General features: G+C 45.5%; 2 protein-coding genes across 2 annotated transcripts in view; one reads left to right on the top strand and one right to left on the bottom strand.

The window, feature by feature from the left end:
• LOC146019501 (hemoglobin subunit alpha-3-like) overlaps positions 1 to 5,353 on the bottom strand; it is a 9,013-nt gene extending 3,660 nt beyond the window's left edge. The window contains exon 1 of the mRNA XM_083152024.1: positions 5,250 to 5,353. Coding sequence (XP_083008150.1) covers positions 5,250 to 5,272 — 23 coding nt within the window. The 5' untranslated portion in view covers positions 5,273 to 5,353. The remainder of the gene's footprint in view (positions 1 to 5,249) is intronic.
• Positions 3,093 to 5,227, top strand: LOC146019500 (hemoglobin subunit alpha-5-like). The gene is made up of 3 exons (XM_083152022.1): positions 3,093 to 3,260; positions 4,074 to 4,278; positions 5,019 to 5,227. The coding sequence occupies exons 1-3, from the start codon at positions 3,166 to 3,168 to the stop codon at positions 5,145 to 5,147; spliced, it is 429 nt and encodes a 142-aa protein (XP_083008148.1). The 5' UTR covers positions 3,093 to 3,165; the 3' UTR covers positions 5,148 to 5,227.
• Positions 5,354 to 13,920: the final 8,567 nt, after the last annotated feature.

Genomic DNA, 13,920 nt, shown 5'->3' with positions numbered 1-13,920 from the left:
CCCTTAATAATGTATTACATTTCATACAACCTATTGTATAGTTTGTGTGTTGAAATTCCTCCAGGAGGTAAATGGTTACAGTAAACCAGATCCTACAAATTAAAACAATCAGCAGGGCCGGTGCAAGCCCCCGTACCCCCCCCCCCACACACACACACACACCACAGGCATTCCTCCCCCCTCCGGGTTCCGTGATCTGGGGGGGGCTTTGGGCGATTTCACATGCTCCGGGGAATGTGTGTGTGTGTGCGGGGGATACTGCAGCTGGGGTGCCCGCACCCCCCGTGTCCAGGGGGGAGCATTGATTCACGGGCGGGAGGGGGGGGGGGGGAATCTCACGGTCTCACCCAGGGCCGGCGTCATCACTAGGCAGGTCTAGGCATTTGCCTAGGGCGCCGGCCACTGGAGGGAGGTAGTGAGCCACCAAGTACCATAGAAAGCAGAGCAGAAGCTGAAAAGTGACTGAACTCATCCCAGCAGGGCAGCAGGGTCAGGGAGCGGGGACCAGGTGAGCTAAGTGATGCCGCCCCCAGCACCCCCACCCCACCCCCCCCGGGCAATCCCCGTGCGGAACACTCTCCCCCCCCCAGTAGCACGGCGGCCATATTGCACCCCCCCCCGGCGGCTGGGAAGACACACCACGCGCCGCCCCACACACACCCCCCCCCCGTGGCCGGGCAGACACACCCCACACCCTGCCCCCGGACGGCCGGGCAGAGACACCGCAAACACCCCCCCGGCGACCGGGCAGACACACCGCGCCCCCCGCCCCCAGATGGCCGGGCAGAGACACCGCGCACCCCCCGCCCCCCCGGCAGCCAGGCAGAGTCAGCGTGCACCCCCCCAGCAGTTGAGCGCCGGGGCACCCCTCCCGCCTGGGGCGCTCTGGTGCCTCGCACCGGCCCTGGTCTCACCTGCTCCCCGCTCCCTGCTTTCTATGGTACCTCTCTATGGTATCTCTCCTCGGGGGCTCAGTACCGCCCTCCAATGCCTAGACCTGCCTAGTGGTGGCGCCGGCCCTGACTATCAGGTATAGGATGATAGATCATGTTCCTCTTTCGCTGAGAGGTGGGAACAGGAGGTTAGCTTTGTTAAAATGTGAAGCCCGTTGGATTGCCTGGCTAGGCACATTATCTAAATACGGATTGAATGAACAGTCCGGTATAGCGTTACTATTATCCTAATTTCTGAAAGTAATAACTGTCCGTGCTACATAGCCACAGCCCGAATATTGTTTGTTCCTTTTGTCTTTATTAATTTTGTTCTCTGTTGTTTAGATTATTTTATTTTATGTAGTTGTTTATGTGTTGTTATGGTGATGGGTACGTCACAGTGTTGAGCTTCCGGATGGGTGTGTGTTGCTAGTTGACACTGACTGTGGGCGATGTCAGCGTGTACGCCAGGTTCCTGCCTCATCGCCAGCATTTTCACTGGGTGCTATTTAAGGTAAGCTGTTTTATTGTGTACTTTATACCTGATGACAATATCATTGTGATATTGAAACGTTGTGCATTAATGTTTTTCTACTGACTACTGAAACTGAGATTGGAATGCCATCTACTGTATCATCTAAATTAGTGTGGGCACCCAACTCAGGACTGGGCACGGAGGTTGTGCCCATACTTGCCTACTTTTTAAAACTAGTTTCAGGGAGATTATAGTTGGTAGCTGAATTTCGCACAGCACCCTTTGAGGGGGTATGTCATGCTCTACCCAAAAGTTGTGTCTAGCTCCAATTATTGACGTGTATGTGTTCAAATGCTTGTTGCATGATTTTTCTATATAACATTATTAAATGTTTAATTTGGGAAATCTTGCAGGTATTGATGATAACTTTGTTTCCTGCAATTTAAGTGTTTGCAATTATTTGTAGTGATATTTAATTCTTCTTACAATATAATAAATAATAAATGTGATGCCTATGGAATAATGCTGATTGGCTGGACGTTTATCACTATCACCTTCGCCTTTATCTCTTTAAAGACTTAACCCTTTGGATGCCAAGTGAATTTGTCAAAGTGTCACAACTTGTGCATGTTGATATTTTAACCAACATGTTTCTATTTGCTAATCTCTATTGTGCATGTGCAGGTTACCAGAAACATGGGGCGAGATTTAATGGTTTGACCGTTTTTGAGAAAATGCGTTTTTTTCTTAAATCGCCCTATATCGCCGTTTTTTAAAATCGCATTTTTGCTGCGAATTCACATATTTAATGAGGTGTGTATTCCGGCATGAAAAGTGCGAGAAAGTGCGATATAGGGCGATTTTCGGAATGAAAAAGTGTGATTTTTAGTCAAGAAAAGGTGCGATTTTGGTGAAATGTGCGATTTTGTCATTAAAAGAAAAAAAAATGGCATGAGGTCCCCCCTCCTGTACATAACCAGCCCCGGGCTCATTGAGCCGGACCTGGTTCCAAAAATACGGGGGACAAAAAGCGTAGGGACACATAAGCCGAAGACGCTCTCAGCCTCTGTTACACATATTTTACCAAAGAACCATACACAGATCACAATAATCTGTGCATGGTTCTGACAAAATCGCCATGTTTCTGACAAAATCGCCAGTCAGGATCAGGTCTATTTTTTTTTTTGCTGTTTAGACCATTTATTTTTGGCGATTTCCAAATTCGCATCTCATTAAATATGCGAATTGTATATTTTTTAATGGGAAAAACATCTGGATGCGAATTCCGAAGCAAAAAAAAATCGCATTTTCCGAAAGTGCGATTTCGCGGCAAATCCCGCATTTTTTGCTGATTTTCGCATCTCATTAATTATGCAAATTCGGGAAAAAGTGCGAAAACGGCTCACACAGGTGAGCGAATTAATTAAATAAGGGCCAAATTGTGTTTCATACAGGGTGCTGTTAACAGGGTTCTAAAAAAATTTTTTGACAATATACCACATGCTAAACTCACAATATACTACGTGCTAAATTGTGCATACTGTGCTTACTGTATGTTGAGATAAAGAGATATATCATCATGATATCAGGCAGTATGGATCCCTGACGTCATTCTTTGTGTCCAGATAAGAATATGGGTGTAACAACATTGGTAGCCAATGGAAACAAGTTTAGGCCAGGTTATGTTAAATCTATTTCTCTTTAAAAGTGCAGCAAACTTCCATTGTCCTAGTCACCAGCACTGAACCTGAGTCAACCATGACTTTCTCTGAAGCTGAAAGAACCGCCATCATCGGCATCTGGGGACGTGTGGAAGGCCATGCTGATGATATTGGAGCAGAGGCCCTGGAAAGGTAATGATTACTGAATAGCCTCTAATTATTCACATAATCATTATTACATTGACATAGATAGTAACAAATTTAATATCCCTTCTTAACTTCTTCAATTTTAGTTTAGAACACAAAATTGATACCAACTGGATAGACTGTATAAACTTCAAGGGGTATATTTATTTACTAAGGTGGGAGTTCTATTGAAGATAGGATGTTGCTCATAGCAACCAATCAGAATCGACTTATTTATTTTGCACCATATAGAAGATAATAGATAAAATCTGATTGGCTGCTGTGCGCAACATCCCATTTTCAATAGAACTCATATCTGAGTAAATTGACCCTACAATGGCTGATCAGTAAATAGACTAATGTCAGTTTGCCTTTAAACTGGTTCATTGCATGCCCGAAAAACAATCCATACCCATATGTGAGAATGCAGTATGAAGTGGTGAGGCTGTACCAGGTGTTTAATGTTGGTAAGGGACATTTATCAAGATTGCAAACAGATTTAGAGCCACACATAGATGGGTCTAAAGGTATGCATTATGCTCTATATGGTGATGTTATCATCAAAGCTGTTTATTATTAATAATGCTCTAAATTTGCATTATTTTATTTTGTTGCGCAGTAATCATGCGTAATAAATTAATTTAGATAAAATGTCAGTCAGCATGCAGAATTCTCAAAACCTTTTAAAATGAGCTGAGAATAAAGGAAACCTTGTGTAGAGCAGGTTAATGTAATTACATTTAAAATAAAATAATGCCATCACATCATTATACTGTTTGTCAATACCATGTACTAATGAGATCTTATATCTTGATATAGGCTGTTCCTGAGCTTTCCTCAGACCAAAACCTACTTCAGCCATCTTGATCTAAGCCATGACTCCAAGGATCTCCATAACCACGGAGGAAAGATTGTGAGAGCCATTGGAAATGCTGCCCACCACGTGAATGACCTTGACCATGCTCTGTCCTCCCTCAGTGACCTTCATGCTCAGAAGCTCAGAGTTGATCCTGGCAACTTCAGAGTAAGTGTTTCATTAAGTTTTTACTACTTTTCCACCAAAATCTCAGGTCAAACCCTGAATATTTGACCTTGGATTTTGTCGGGTCGCCACACTGGGTTTCCACTGCACTGTGTTCCTGGGTTTTTCCCAGGTAGACTCTGTTTTTACTGAAAGAAAAACCTAGGAAAGCAGTGGGGACCGGCAGGTAGGCACCCACCAGGGACCGACAGGTCAGCAGCAGTGGCCAGTGGGCAGCAGGGATTGGTGGGTGGGCATTGGGGACTGGTGGGTGGGCAGCAGACAGCAGGGATTGGTGGCCAGCAGGCATCGACAGCCAGAGGGAGGCAGCAGTGTAACGGACGGCCTCCTCTACCGGGGTAAAAAATCCCGGTTAAGATGTGTTTCCACAGCACGTTACTTTGGTTTTACCTGCTTTATCCCAGGTCACTTTAGCTGGGATTATCACCTTGTACCACTGAAAAATATCCTGGGTAGGTGCACTTTATGTGCAAAAACACAGAATTTTTATGTCAGTGGAAAAGCGGTATTAGTCATGCTATTAATATTTTCCATAGAAAATGTAGAATAAAGCTGGGGAATGTATAGCATTTTCTTTCTTTCTGTAAGAATATACAAACTCCATACATGGCCATGGCGGTATCGAACACATGACCTCAGTGCGGTAAGACAGTAAGGCTAACTATGAAACCATTTGTAATTAGTATTATTACTGCAATTACAAACAAGAATTTATCTTCTAGCTGCTGTCTCACTCCATCCAAGTGACCCTGGCTGTCCACTACCCTGCGGAGTTCACCCCTGTTGCCCAAGCCGCCTGGGACAAGTTCCTCTCTGCCGTGTCCTCTACCCTGGTGTCCAAATACAGATAAACTGCTCCTCCCAGGGTGACAGCTGGAGTTACAATGTCTTATCCAGCATCACTTTATTCAATAAACTGAAATGTATAATACATAGTTGTCTGTGTCACTTACTTTATAATTGTGTCTAGTGTCATACAGTCTTCTTTTATAAAGGAGAACCTGCATAAAAATAATTAATTTTAATAAAAATAATCTAAATTTGTCATTTAATAATAACAGAAATTTAAAATATTATAAACAGGCATTAACATTTCTACCCACATAGCAGACTTGTGTTAAATTATGCCTAGATAGCTGATAAAGGCCTGGTTGACTAACAAGTCTCCGAAGGCTTGCGAGTCCACCAGTCACCAACCACCGCACACACAGCCGCCCACCCCCCCACCTCGCACGGCGCTATTACCCCCAGGCATGCGAATGGATGATTACCGTACTCATCCATTCGCAGCCTTGCGTGCAGGCACAAAATCATTCGATGGTAAACAATTTTTTTAGCACTCGCAAATGAAAGACACCTCTTTGGCGACTTACATCTGCGAGTGCCTGTACGGCCCCCGCCCCCGTAACGCGTCATTTGGGAATTACCATGAGAACGACCAGCATTTTCATGGGAACGCCCATGAAATGCTGAGCGTTCCCATGGGCAAATCCGCCGGCTCGCAAAACCCACGCCCCCGCCCACATTTATCTGTGCGAGTGCCAGCAAATAATCTATTCACCGTGGCCCCTCACACACAGCAGCTGCACATGTCCATAACGGACTATGCACATGCGCATTTGCAAAACACACAGGTGAGCGAATTAATTGAATAAGGGCCAAAATGTGTTTCATTGTAATTAATTTCATAAACTATATAATGGTTTGTTCTCATTATTTCTTATGAATAAAAATGAATGTTACAGTTCTGTAAAGTTTGTAGTTTCCATCGGATCTCCGAAATGCATTGCAGGAGGATTGCCGCTAGAACTGCTTCTGTCTTTTGACTTTTCCCATCAGCCACCTGAAGGGGAAATATAAATGTGTGGCAAGTGAAGCGAACCACCATGCCCAAAACGAGGCGAGTGAAGCAAGCACGCAAGGATGCAAACCAGCTGCTATAAAAATAAACATTGAGGGTGACATTCTATGGGATGAGATAAATGCGCGTTTTTTTTATCGCACCACTTCGCACTTTTTCAAATCGCAAGATTGCCCCGTTTTTCGCATATTTAATGAGATGCGAAAAACGGGCCAAATACTGCGAATAGGTGCGAGTTGGTGCGATGTGTTTAGTCCTGAAAATGTGCGATTTTCATATCTGAAAATCGCACGTTTGCAGGAAATCGCAAATTAAAATTAAAAAAACCCAGCGCGGGGTCCCCCGCCAGAGCATAACCAGCCCCGGGCTCATTGAGCCGGTGCTGGTGACATAAAATCAGGGTCCCCGACAAATAGGGGTCCCCTCGATTTAATGAAACCAGCACCAGGCTCAAGGTCCGGCGCTGGTTCCCAAAATACGGGGGACAAAATGACTAGGGGTCCCCCGTATTTTAAGAACCAGCACCAGACCCAACCAGCCAGCAGGGTAATGCCACAGCCGGGGGACACTTATTATATAAGGTCCCGCGGCCAAAACATTATCCCCCTGGCTGGTCAGCATGGGCAGGGGTCCTGGGGAAGTGGGGACCCCCCCAATGAAGGGGTCCCCCCCCCTCCAGGACTTACCAGCCCATGCTGAAAGTCCGGGGCTGTCCCCGATGCCCCTGGGCGGTGGGCATCGGGCTGATGGATAGTGTAAAAAATAGAAGAAAAACTATTGTTTTCTACTGTAGAACTATGAGTCCCAGCAAGCCTACCCCACATGCTGGGACTTGGAGAACCACAAGTCCCAGCATGCGGGGCATTAAAGGGCCCGCTGGCACTTGTAGTTCTACAGTACAAAAAATAGTTAAATAAAACACACTGACACCCTGAAAAATAAAAGTTTAATACACACATAACACACACACTGATACTTACCTACCTTGAGCCCGTAGGTCGGTCCCTGGATCCTGGGTCCGGGGCTCCTGGACAGAAGAGTCCGGTTCCGGGGCCTTGGTCCTGGTTCCGGGGCTGGTCCGGGGTCCTGGGCTCCAGGGCTGATGTCTCCGGGGTCCAGGATCCGAGAAAGTCGGCTCCTGATTGGCCGCTAGGCGGCCAATGGAATCATTCTGAGAAGAGGCGCGGAAGATGAAACATCTCTGCTCCTCTTCAGTCCGAGAGCGGGTACCAGCCGGGAGCAGCGCGTCTGCCGGAGAGGATGCCGATGTCGTCGCCGGGGACCAGGTGAGTAGGATTTCCTTTCTTAGGAACCCCTTTTGGACTTCTTCGGATCCTGGACCCCGGAGACATCAGCCCTGGAGCCCAGGACCCCGGACCAGCCCCGGAACCAGGACCAAGGCCCCGGAACCGGACTCTTCTGTCCAGGAGCTCCTGGTTGAGAGGGCCATCTGTCCATTGATTCAATGGGACTTTTGAAAACTCCTGCTCTCTAGCAACTGCCGCAGTATGTTCCCAGCTGACGCCAGTCCTCTCTCCCCGCTCTGCAGACTAGACGAGTGCCAGCAGTGTGCCCACAGTGCAGATGCGCTGTGAGCAAGGCACTGCTGGCAAACACCTAGTTAAGGCCTTGCAGTCTTAAGACATTAATGATTTCCTTATCATCTGGATCATGGATATATCCACATTAACTATTAGACTGGAATTATGAATTCCTATACATTTAGATTCCAAAATTAAAAGCAGGCACCAGCCACAAAAAATGGGTTCCGGATTAAAGGGACATCAGTGTCTAGATCAGGGATGGTTAACCTTTGGCCCTCCAGAATTCCCTGCTAGAGTTTTGCTATTTGGCCATCATAAAACTGTTGCAGGGTATGCTGGGATGTGTAGTTCAGCAAAAGCTGGAGGGCCAAAGGTTCCGCATTCCTGGTCTAGATAGACAGTCAATAGGTCGACACCAAAATATCGACATTCACAAGGTCAGCATTGGGAAAAAAAGTCAACATGCACTATGTTACATTGACAAAAGATTGACATGCAATAGGACAGCAGTGACAAAGTTCGACATATGTAAAAGGTCGCTGTGCTTGAAACCAGGTGTTTTCCTCCACTACCGCTACACTTGTCAGACATTACTGTACTCAATCTGAATTCGCCATGCTTGGGGCACGGTGCCTTTCTATGCTCGCCACACTATTCTATTCTCCCTCTACACCCTAGTGGATGGCAGGGCATGAAATACCTCCTGTCGGCACATGTTGACTCCAAAAAAATGAAAAAGAAAAACCCATGTCAAACTTTTGACAGTCAAACGTCCCAATGTCGATCTAATGCTTGTTTCGACTTACTGACCCTGTCGACCTAAAGAAATGTTGACCTTTTTATGTGTCAACCTTCAATCGGTTCCAGAGATATTACGTGTAAACTAATTTTTTTATTTTTGAAATGTCATTTCATGGCTGTTCATGTTCTTTGAGGGCAGATTACTCTGGAACCAAACGTTCCAGTTTCACTGGACCAAAATCATTCAAAGCCCACTCAAAAGTTCTTCAATATGATACTTGTCTCATGTAAATGGATCAGTTGGTTCCAAAGATATAGCCGGTTAAATAAGATAACTGGTTAAAGGGGGGGAGGGGTGGTTTTCTCTCCCCCTCACACAAGAAAATGCAGGGACTAGGCTGGTGTAAAAGGGGCCAACCTGGGAATGTATTTTCTGGTGTGAAAGGGGTATTATTTCAAATAGCCTGGACCTGCAGTGCTCTAAATACAGCCAGGCTCTGCCACTGTCAGTGGCTATCACTTCTGCCTGGCGGCTGTCCCCCATTTACCGCGAGCATGTATTCCCCTTGGCAATGAGCATGTAATCCCACATGGCAATGAGCATGGAACCTCTGGCAATGAGCATGGAACCCTTGGCAATGAGCATGTAGATAAGCAGCACTTATGTAGCATCATTTTTAATAGGCATTATGGTGTTTGACATAATACATAATGGATATAATGGCGTGTAACGTAACGTGTAATGGACATTATGGTGTAAATGTTTAATGCGCGCCTTTGGTGGACAATGTTCCTGTTTATGAAACGTATTGTGAATTTTGGCTTAATCTGTGTGGCATTATGTGAATTCTGGCTCAATCCGTGTGGCATTATGTGAATTTTGGCTCAATCCGTGTGGCATTATGTGAATTTTGGCTCAATCCATGTGGCATTATGTGAATTTTGGCTCAATCCGTGTGGCATTATGTTTATTTTGGATCAATCCATTTGGCATTATGTGAATTTTGGCTCAATCCGTGTGTTATTATGTAAATTTTGGCTCAATCCGTGTGGCATTATATGAATTTTGACACAATCCATGTGGCACTATTTGGATTTTGGCTCAATCCATGTGGCATTATGTGAATTTTGGCTCAATCCGTGTGGCTTGATGTGAATTTTGACACAATCCATGTGGCATTATTTGAATTTTGGCTCAATCCGTGTGGCATTATGTGAATTTTGGCTCATTCCATTTGGCATCATGTGTAAGGGGCAAGTATAATGGGGTCTAGTATTTTGTTGCATAATGTGTAGAAGTTGTATATGGTGTTGTACACTACACTCAAGGACATGCCCCCTGTTGAGTGGCCACACCACATTTTCCGGAGCGCGCCTTTGGCGCACGCAAAACTACATCCTTCACTTTTGTCACCATGGTGGGCCTGCATACGTTAAATGCCAGGGCCTATTTTTAATCCCATTCCCACCCTCTCTCTGCTGCTCTCTTAGCATGTACACTGGCACCACTAACACCGCCCCCCCCCCCCCCCCCACCTAAACCCTCTTTTATCATGGTGCCCCCCCTGTCATTTTATCCTGGATCCGCCCCTGACCACCTCTGATGGTAGGCTATATTATTATTATTAAACTCTGCATTAGTCCTACTAGCTTTATAAAGATATATCAGGCTTCAAAAAGTGATAAAATGGAGAGTGATAAAAAAGCCAGTCAGCCCCTAACTGCCATGTTACAGGGTGGGTTTGACAAAATGACAGTGAGGATCTGATTGACTGGACGATTATTACTCTCCATTTTATCACTTTTTGAAGCTTGATACATCTGGCCCATTATGAGATCCTAGCCCTATGTCAAATGTTTTTGACATGCTGCAGCCATTTGAGGGTGAGGAATGGGCAACAACAACATTCATTTCAGACAAATAAGTCATCACGGCTCCATCTTGTGAGTGGCAAGTCTAGTGTTTGCATCTTCTGAATAGATTTACTGGCCTTGGCTATGCAGCGGCAAAAAGCCATTTTGAGTATCCTTAGGCTCACTCAGATGGGTGTGGATCTTTTTTTGCTAAGAATGTTGACACAGTAGACATGGACACTGTACCGGTGCACCGCATCCCCTCGCATGGCATGCTGCACTCGCCATGCTTGGGGTACGGTGCCTTTCTATGCTCGCCACACTATTCTATTCTCCCTCCACACCCTAGTGGGTGGCAGGGCATGAAATACCTCCTGTCGGCACATGTTGACTCCAAAAAAATGAAAAAGAAAAACCCATGTCGAACTTTTGAGTCAAACGTCCCAATGTCGATCTAATGCTTGTTTCGACTTAATGACCCTGTCGACCTAAAGAAATGTTGACCTTTTTATGTGTCAACCTTCATTGGTCGACCTATGCATGTTGACCTTTTGACTGTATACTACTCAGATGGCCGATGTCACATCAGATACTCGCGATGGTGATCCAGTGCTGCCCTAAGTTGCCTCCGGAGGCATTGGCATATGTTACACCACTGCAGCAGCGATGCAAATAGTGCCCAACTCTGAACCATTATACAAAGGAAGGTGGGCCACACAATCAGTGCTCAGCTTTCTTTAGTTTATTCCATCAGCCCAAATATAGAAGTTCACCATCTACAATAAAATGTATTTAGCCTTTCTTTGTTTTTTTTGTGCTCTTAAAACACAGAACAATATAACATACAGAAAGCTTTTGGATTTCCATATATTAACCCCTTCCCGACATTTGACGTACATTTACGTCATGGCCGGGATGTACTTCCCGACACATGGCATAAATGTACGTCATGACTTTAAACTGTCACTGCGTCTAGAGACGCAGTGACAGAGGGACGATGTCTGCTGTCCCTGACAGCAGACATGTCCCTGCATGCCCAGGGGGGGCAGCGATGCCGCCCCCCCGTCGGCGATCGCTGTGATTGGCTGTTCAGTGTGAACAGCCATTCACAGCGTTTTCCTGTGTTACCAGCGAATCAGACGCTCGGTAACACAGGTGTCAATCACCGCCGGGCGTCAGGGGGGCATGAGGGGGTCATCGGTGACGATGACACCTCACCCCACCCTCACCCCACCTGCCCCCAAGGCTGTGATTGGTCCGTCGGACCGACAGCCAATCACAGCCAAGGCGCGACATTTAAACTAACGGTGACTGCGCTGCAGACGCCATTCCGGTCTGGAATAGCGTGCAGAGCGGTCACCGTGCCTATCTGCCGTGATACTGACCTGATCCTTGCTAATACTTACCTGATCCTTGCAAATACCTTACCTGATCACCTGATCACTGCTTGTAGCGTGCTGGACGCTTCCTGGATCTGACTTCTTGGGACTTCCTGCTGCTGCTGCAGTGTGATAGAGAGATAGAGAGATAGAGAGAGAGATAGAGAGAGATAGAGAGATAGTGACAGAGAGAGCTATATTTTGTGTCTGCTACCCCCCCCCCTTTTTGGGGGTGCAGGGTTTTTTTATATATAAATAACTGTCAGTGCTGCTGCTGCAGTGTCATAGAGTGATAGATAGTGAGAGATAGAGAGATAGAGAGATTTGTGTCTGCTACCCCCCCTTTTTGGGGGTGCAGGTTTTTTTTTATATATATAACTGTCAGTGCTGCTGCTGCTGCAGTGTCATAGAGTGATAGATAGTGATAGATAGTGAGAGATAGAGAGATAGAGAGAGATAGTGACAGAGAGTGATAGAGAGTGTATATTTTGTGTCTGCTACCCCCCCTTTTTGGGGGTGCAGGTTTTTTTTTATACATATAACTGTCAGTGCTGCTGCTGCAGTGTCCTAGAGTGATAGATAGTGATAGATAGTGATAGATAGTGATAGATAGTGAGAGATAGTGATAGATAGTGAGAGATAGAGAGAGATAGTGACAGAGAGTGATAGAGAGTGTATATTTTGTGTCTGCTACCCCCCCTTTTGTGCTGATCAGTATATCTGTGCTGATCAGCAACTTTTTGGGGGCGCAGGTTTTTTTTTTTTTATATATACCTGTCAGTTGCTGCCAGTTGCACTGTCAGTTGCACCAAAGGTTGTGCACCTGCTGCCCCTCACTGGTAATCAGTGTTGCATCACTGATCACCTTTTTTTTTTTTAGAGTGCTGTGGGGTCTTTTTTTAATTTTTTTTTTACACACACTGTGATTTTGTGGGTGTCCTGTGGCCACTGTGCGCTGATCAGTGACGTACATCACTGATCAGCTTTTTCGGCACAGGGTTGATCTATTTTTTTTTTTTTGATCAAATTCCTGTTGCCTTTGAGCGCTGTTCAGTGACGGACGTTACTGACCAACATCTGTGCTCAATTTTTGGCGCAGGACCTTTTTTTTTTTTTTTTTAACCCCTTCAATTTTTTTTTGTTTTTTAACCCCTTCAATTTTTTTTTTTTTTATTGGGATCAAATTCCTGTATAAAGTATTTTTTTTTTCTGCACTACATACACACTACACACTACATACCCCCCGTGTTGAAATAAAGTTTGTACCCCCCCTACACTATACACGTGTTGAAACATTTCACTACCAGTAACACAAAAATAAAAATGGCATCCCAAATGTCATCCCAAATGTCATCCCAGTCATCCAGAAGAATGTATTCAGCGGAGGAGGCATATGCCATGCTTGCCTCTGACTCTGACACAGCCAGTGATGCAAGCGGGGAATTTGAAGGATTTGTCTTAAGCTCCTCTTCCTCCTCTGGTGATGAGGGACCCCCTCAAAGACGCCCCCGTAGAGCAGCTGAGACCCCCCCCAATAATTGATCTTGTATGGACCCCACCACCAGACAATTTTGAGCCCCAGGTTCCTGAGTTTTTGGCCATGCCAGGAATCCAATTTGATTCCACAGGTCACAGAGAAATTGACTTTTTCAAATTATTTTTCTCTGATGATTTTATAAATTTAATGGTGGACCAAACTAATTTATATGCCCAGCAGTTTATTGCTCAAAACCCCACGTCATCATTTGCTAGGTGGACCCCTGTAGATGCAGTAGAGATGATGACGTTTTGGGGTCTGGTGTTTCATATGGGCATAGTAAAAAAGCCAGAAATTAGGCAATATTGGAGTACAGATGTTCTGTACAGCACCCCATTTTACCGTATGGCCATGCCCCGGGCTCGATTTGAGACGATCCTTAAATTTTTGCATTACAACGATAATGCACAGTGCCCTCCCAGAGATGATCCCACCTTTGACCGGCTATTCAAAGTCAGGCCGGTCATTGATCATTTCAGTGCCAAATTTGCAGAGATGTACATCCCTGAAAAATTTATTTGTATCGACGAGTCCCTTATACATTTTAAAGGAAGGGTTAAATTCCGCCAGTACCTTCCCAGTAAGAGGGCAAGGTATGGCATAAAAATGTATAAGCTGTGTGAAAGCACCTCAGGGTACACCCACATGTTTAGGGTATATGAAGGGAAGGATTCAAGAATTGAACCGCCAGAATGCCCCCCCTCCCTC

Source organism: Crinia signifera, chromosome 7 (genome assembly GCF_055691185.1).
Source record: "Crinia signifera chromosome 7, ASM5569118v1, whole genome shotgun sequence".
Classification (NCBI taxonomy): Eukaryota; Metazoa; Chordata; class Amphibia; order Anura; family Myobatrachidae; genus Crinia; species Crinia signifera.
The sequence above is the reverse complement of the archived record's forward strand: the minus strand, read 5'-3'. Positions and strand labels throughout refer to the sequence as shown.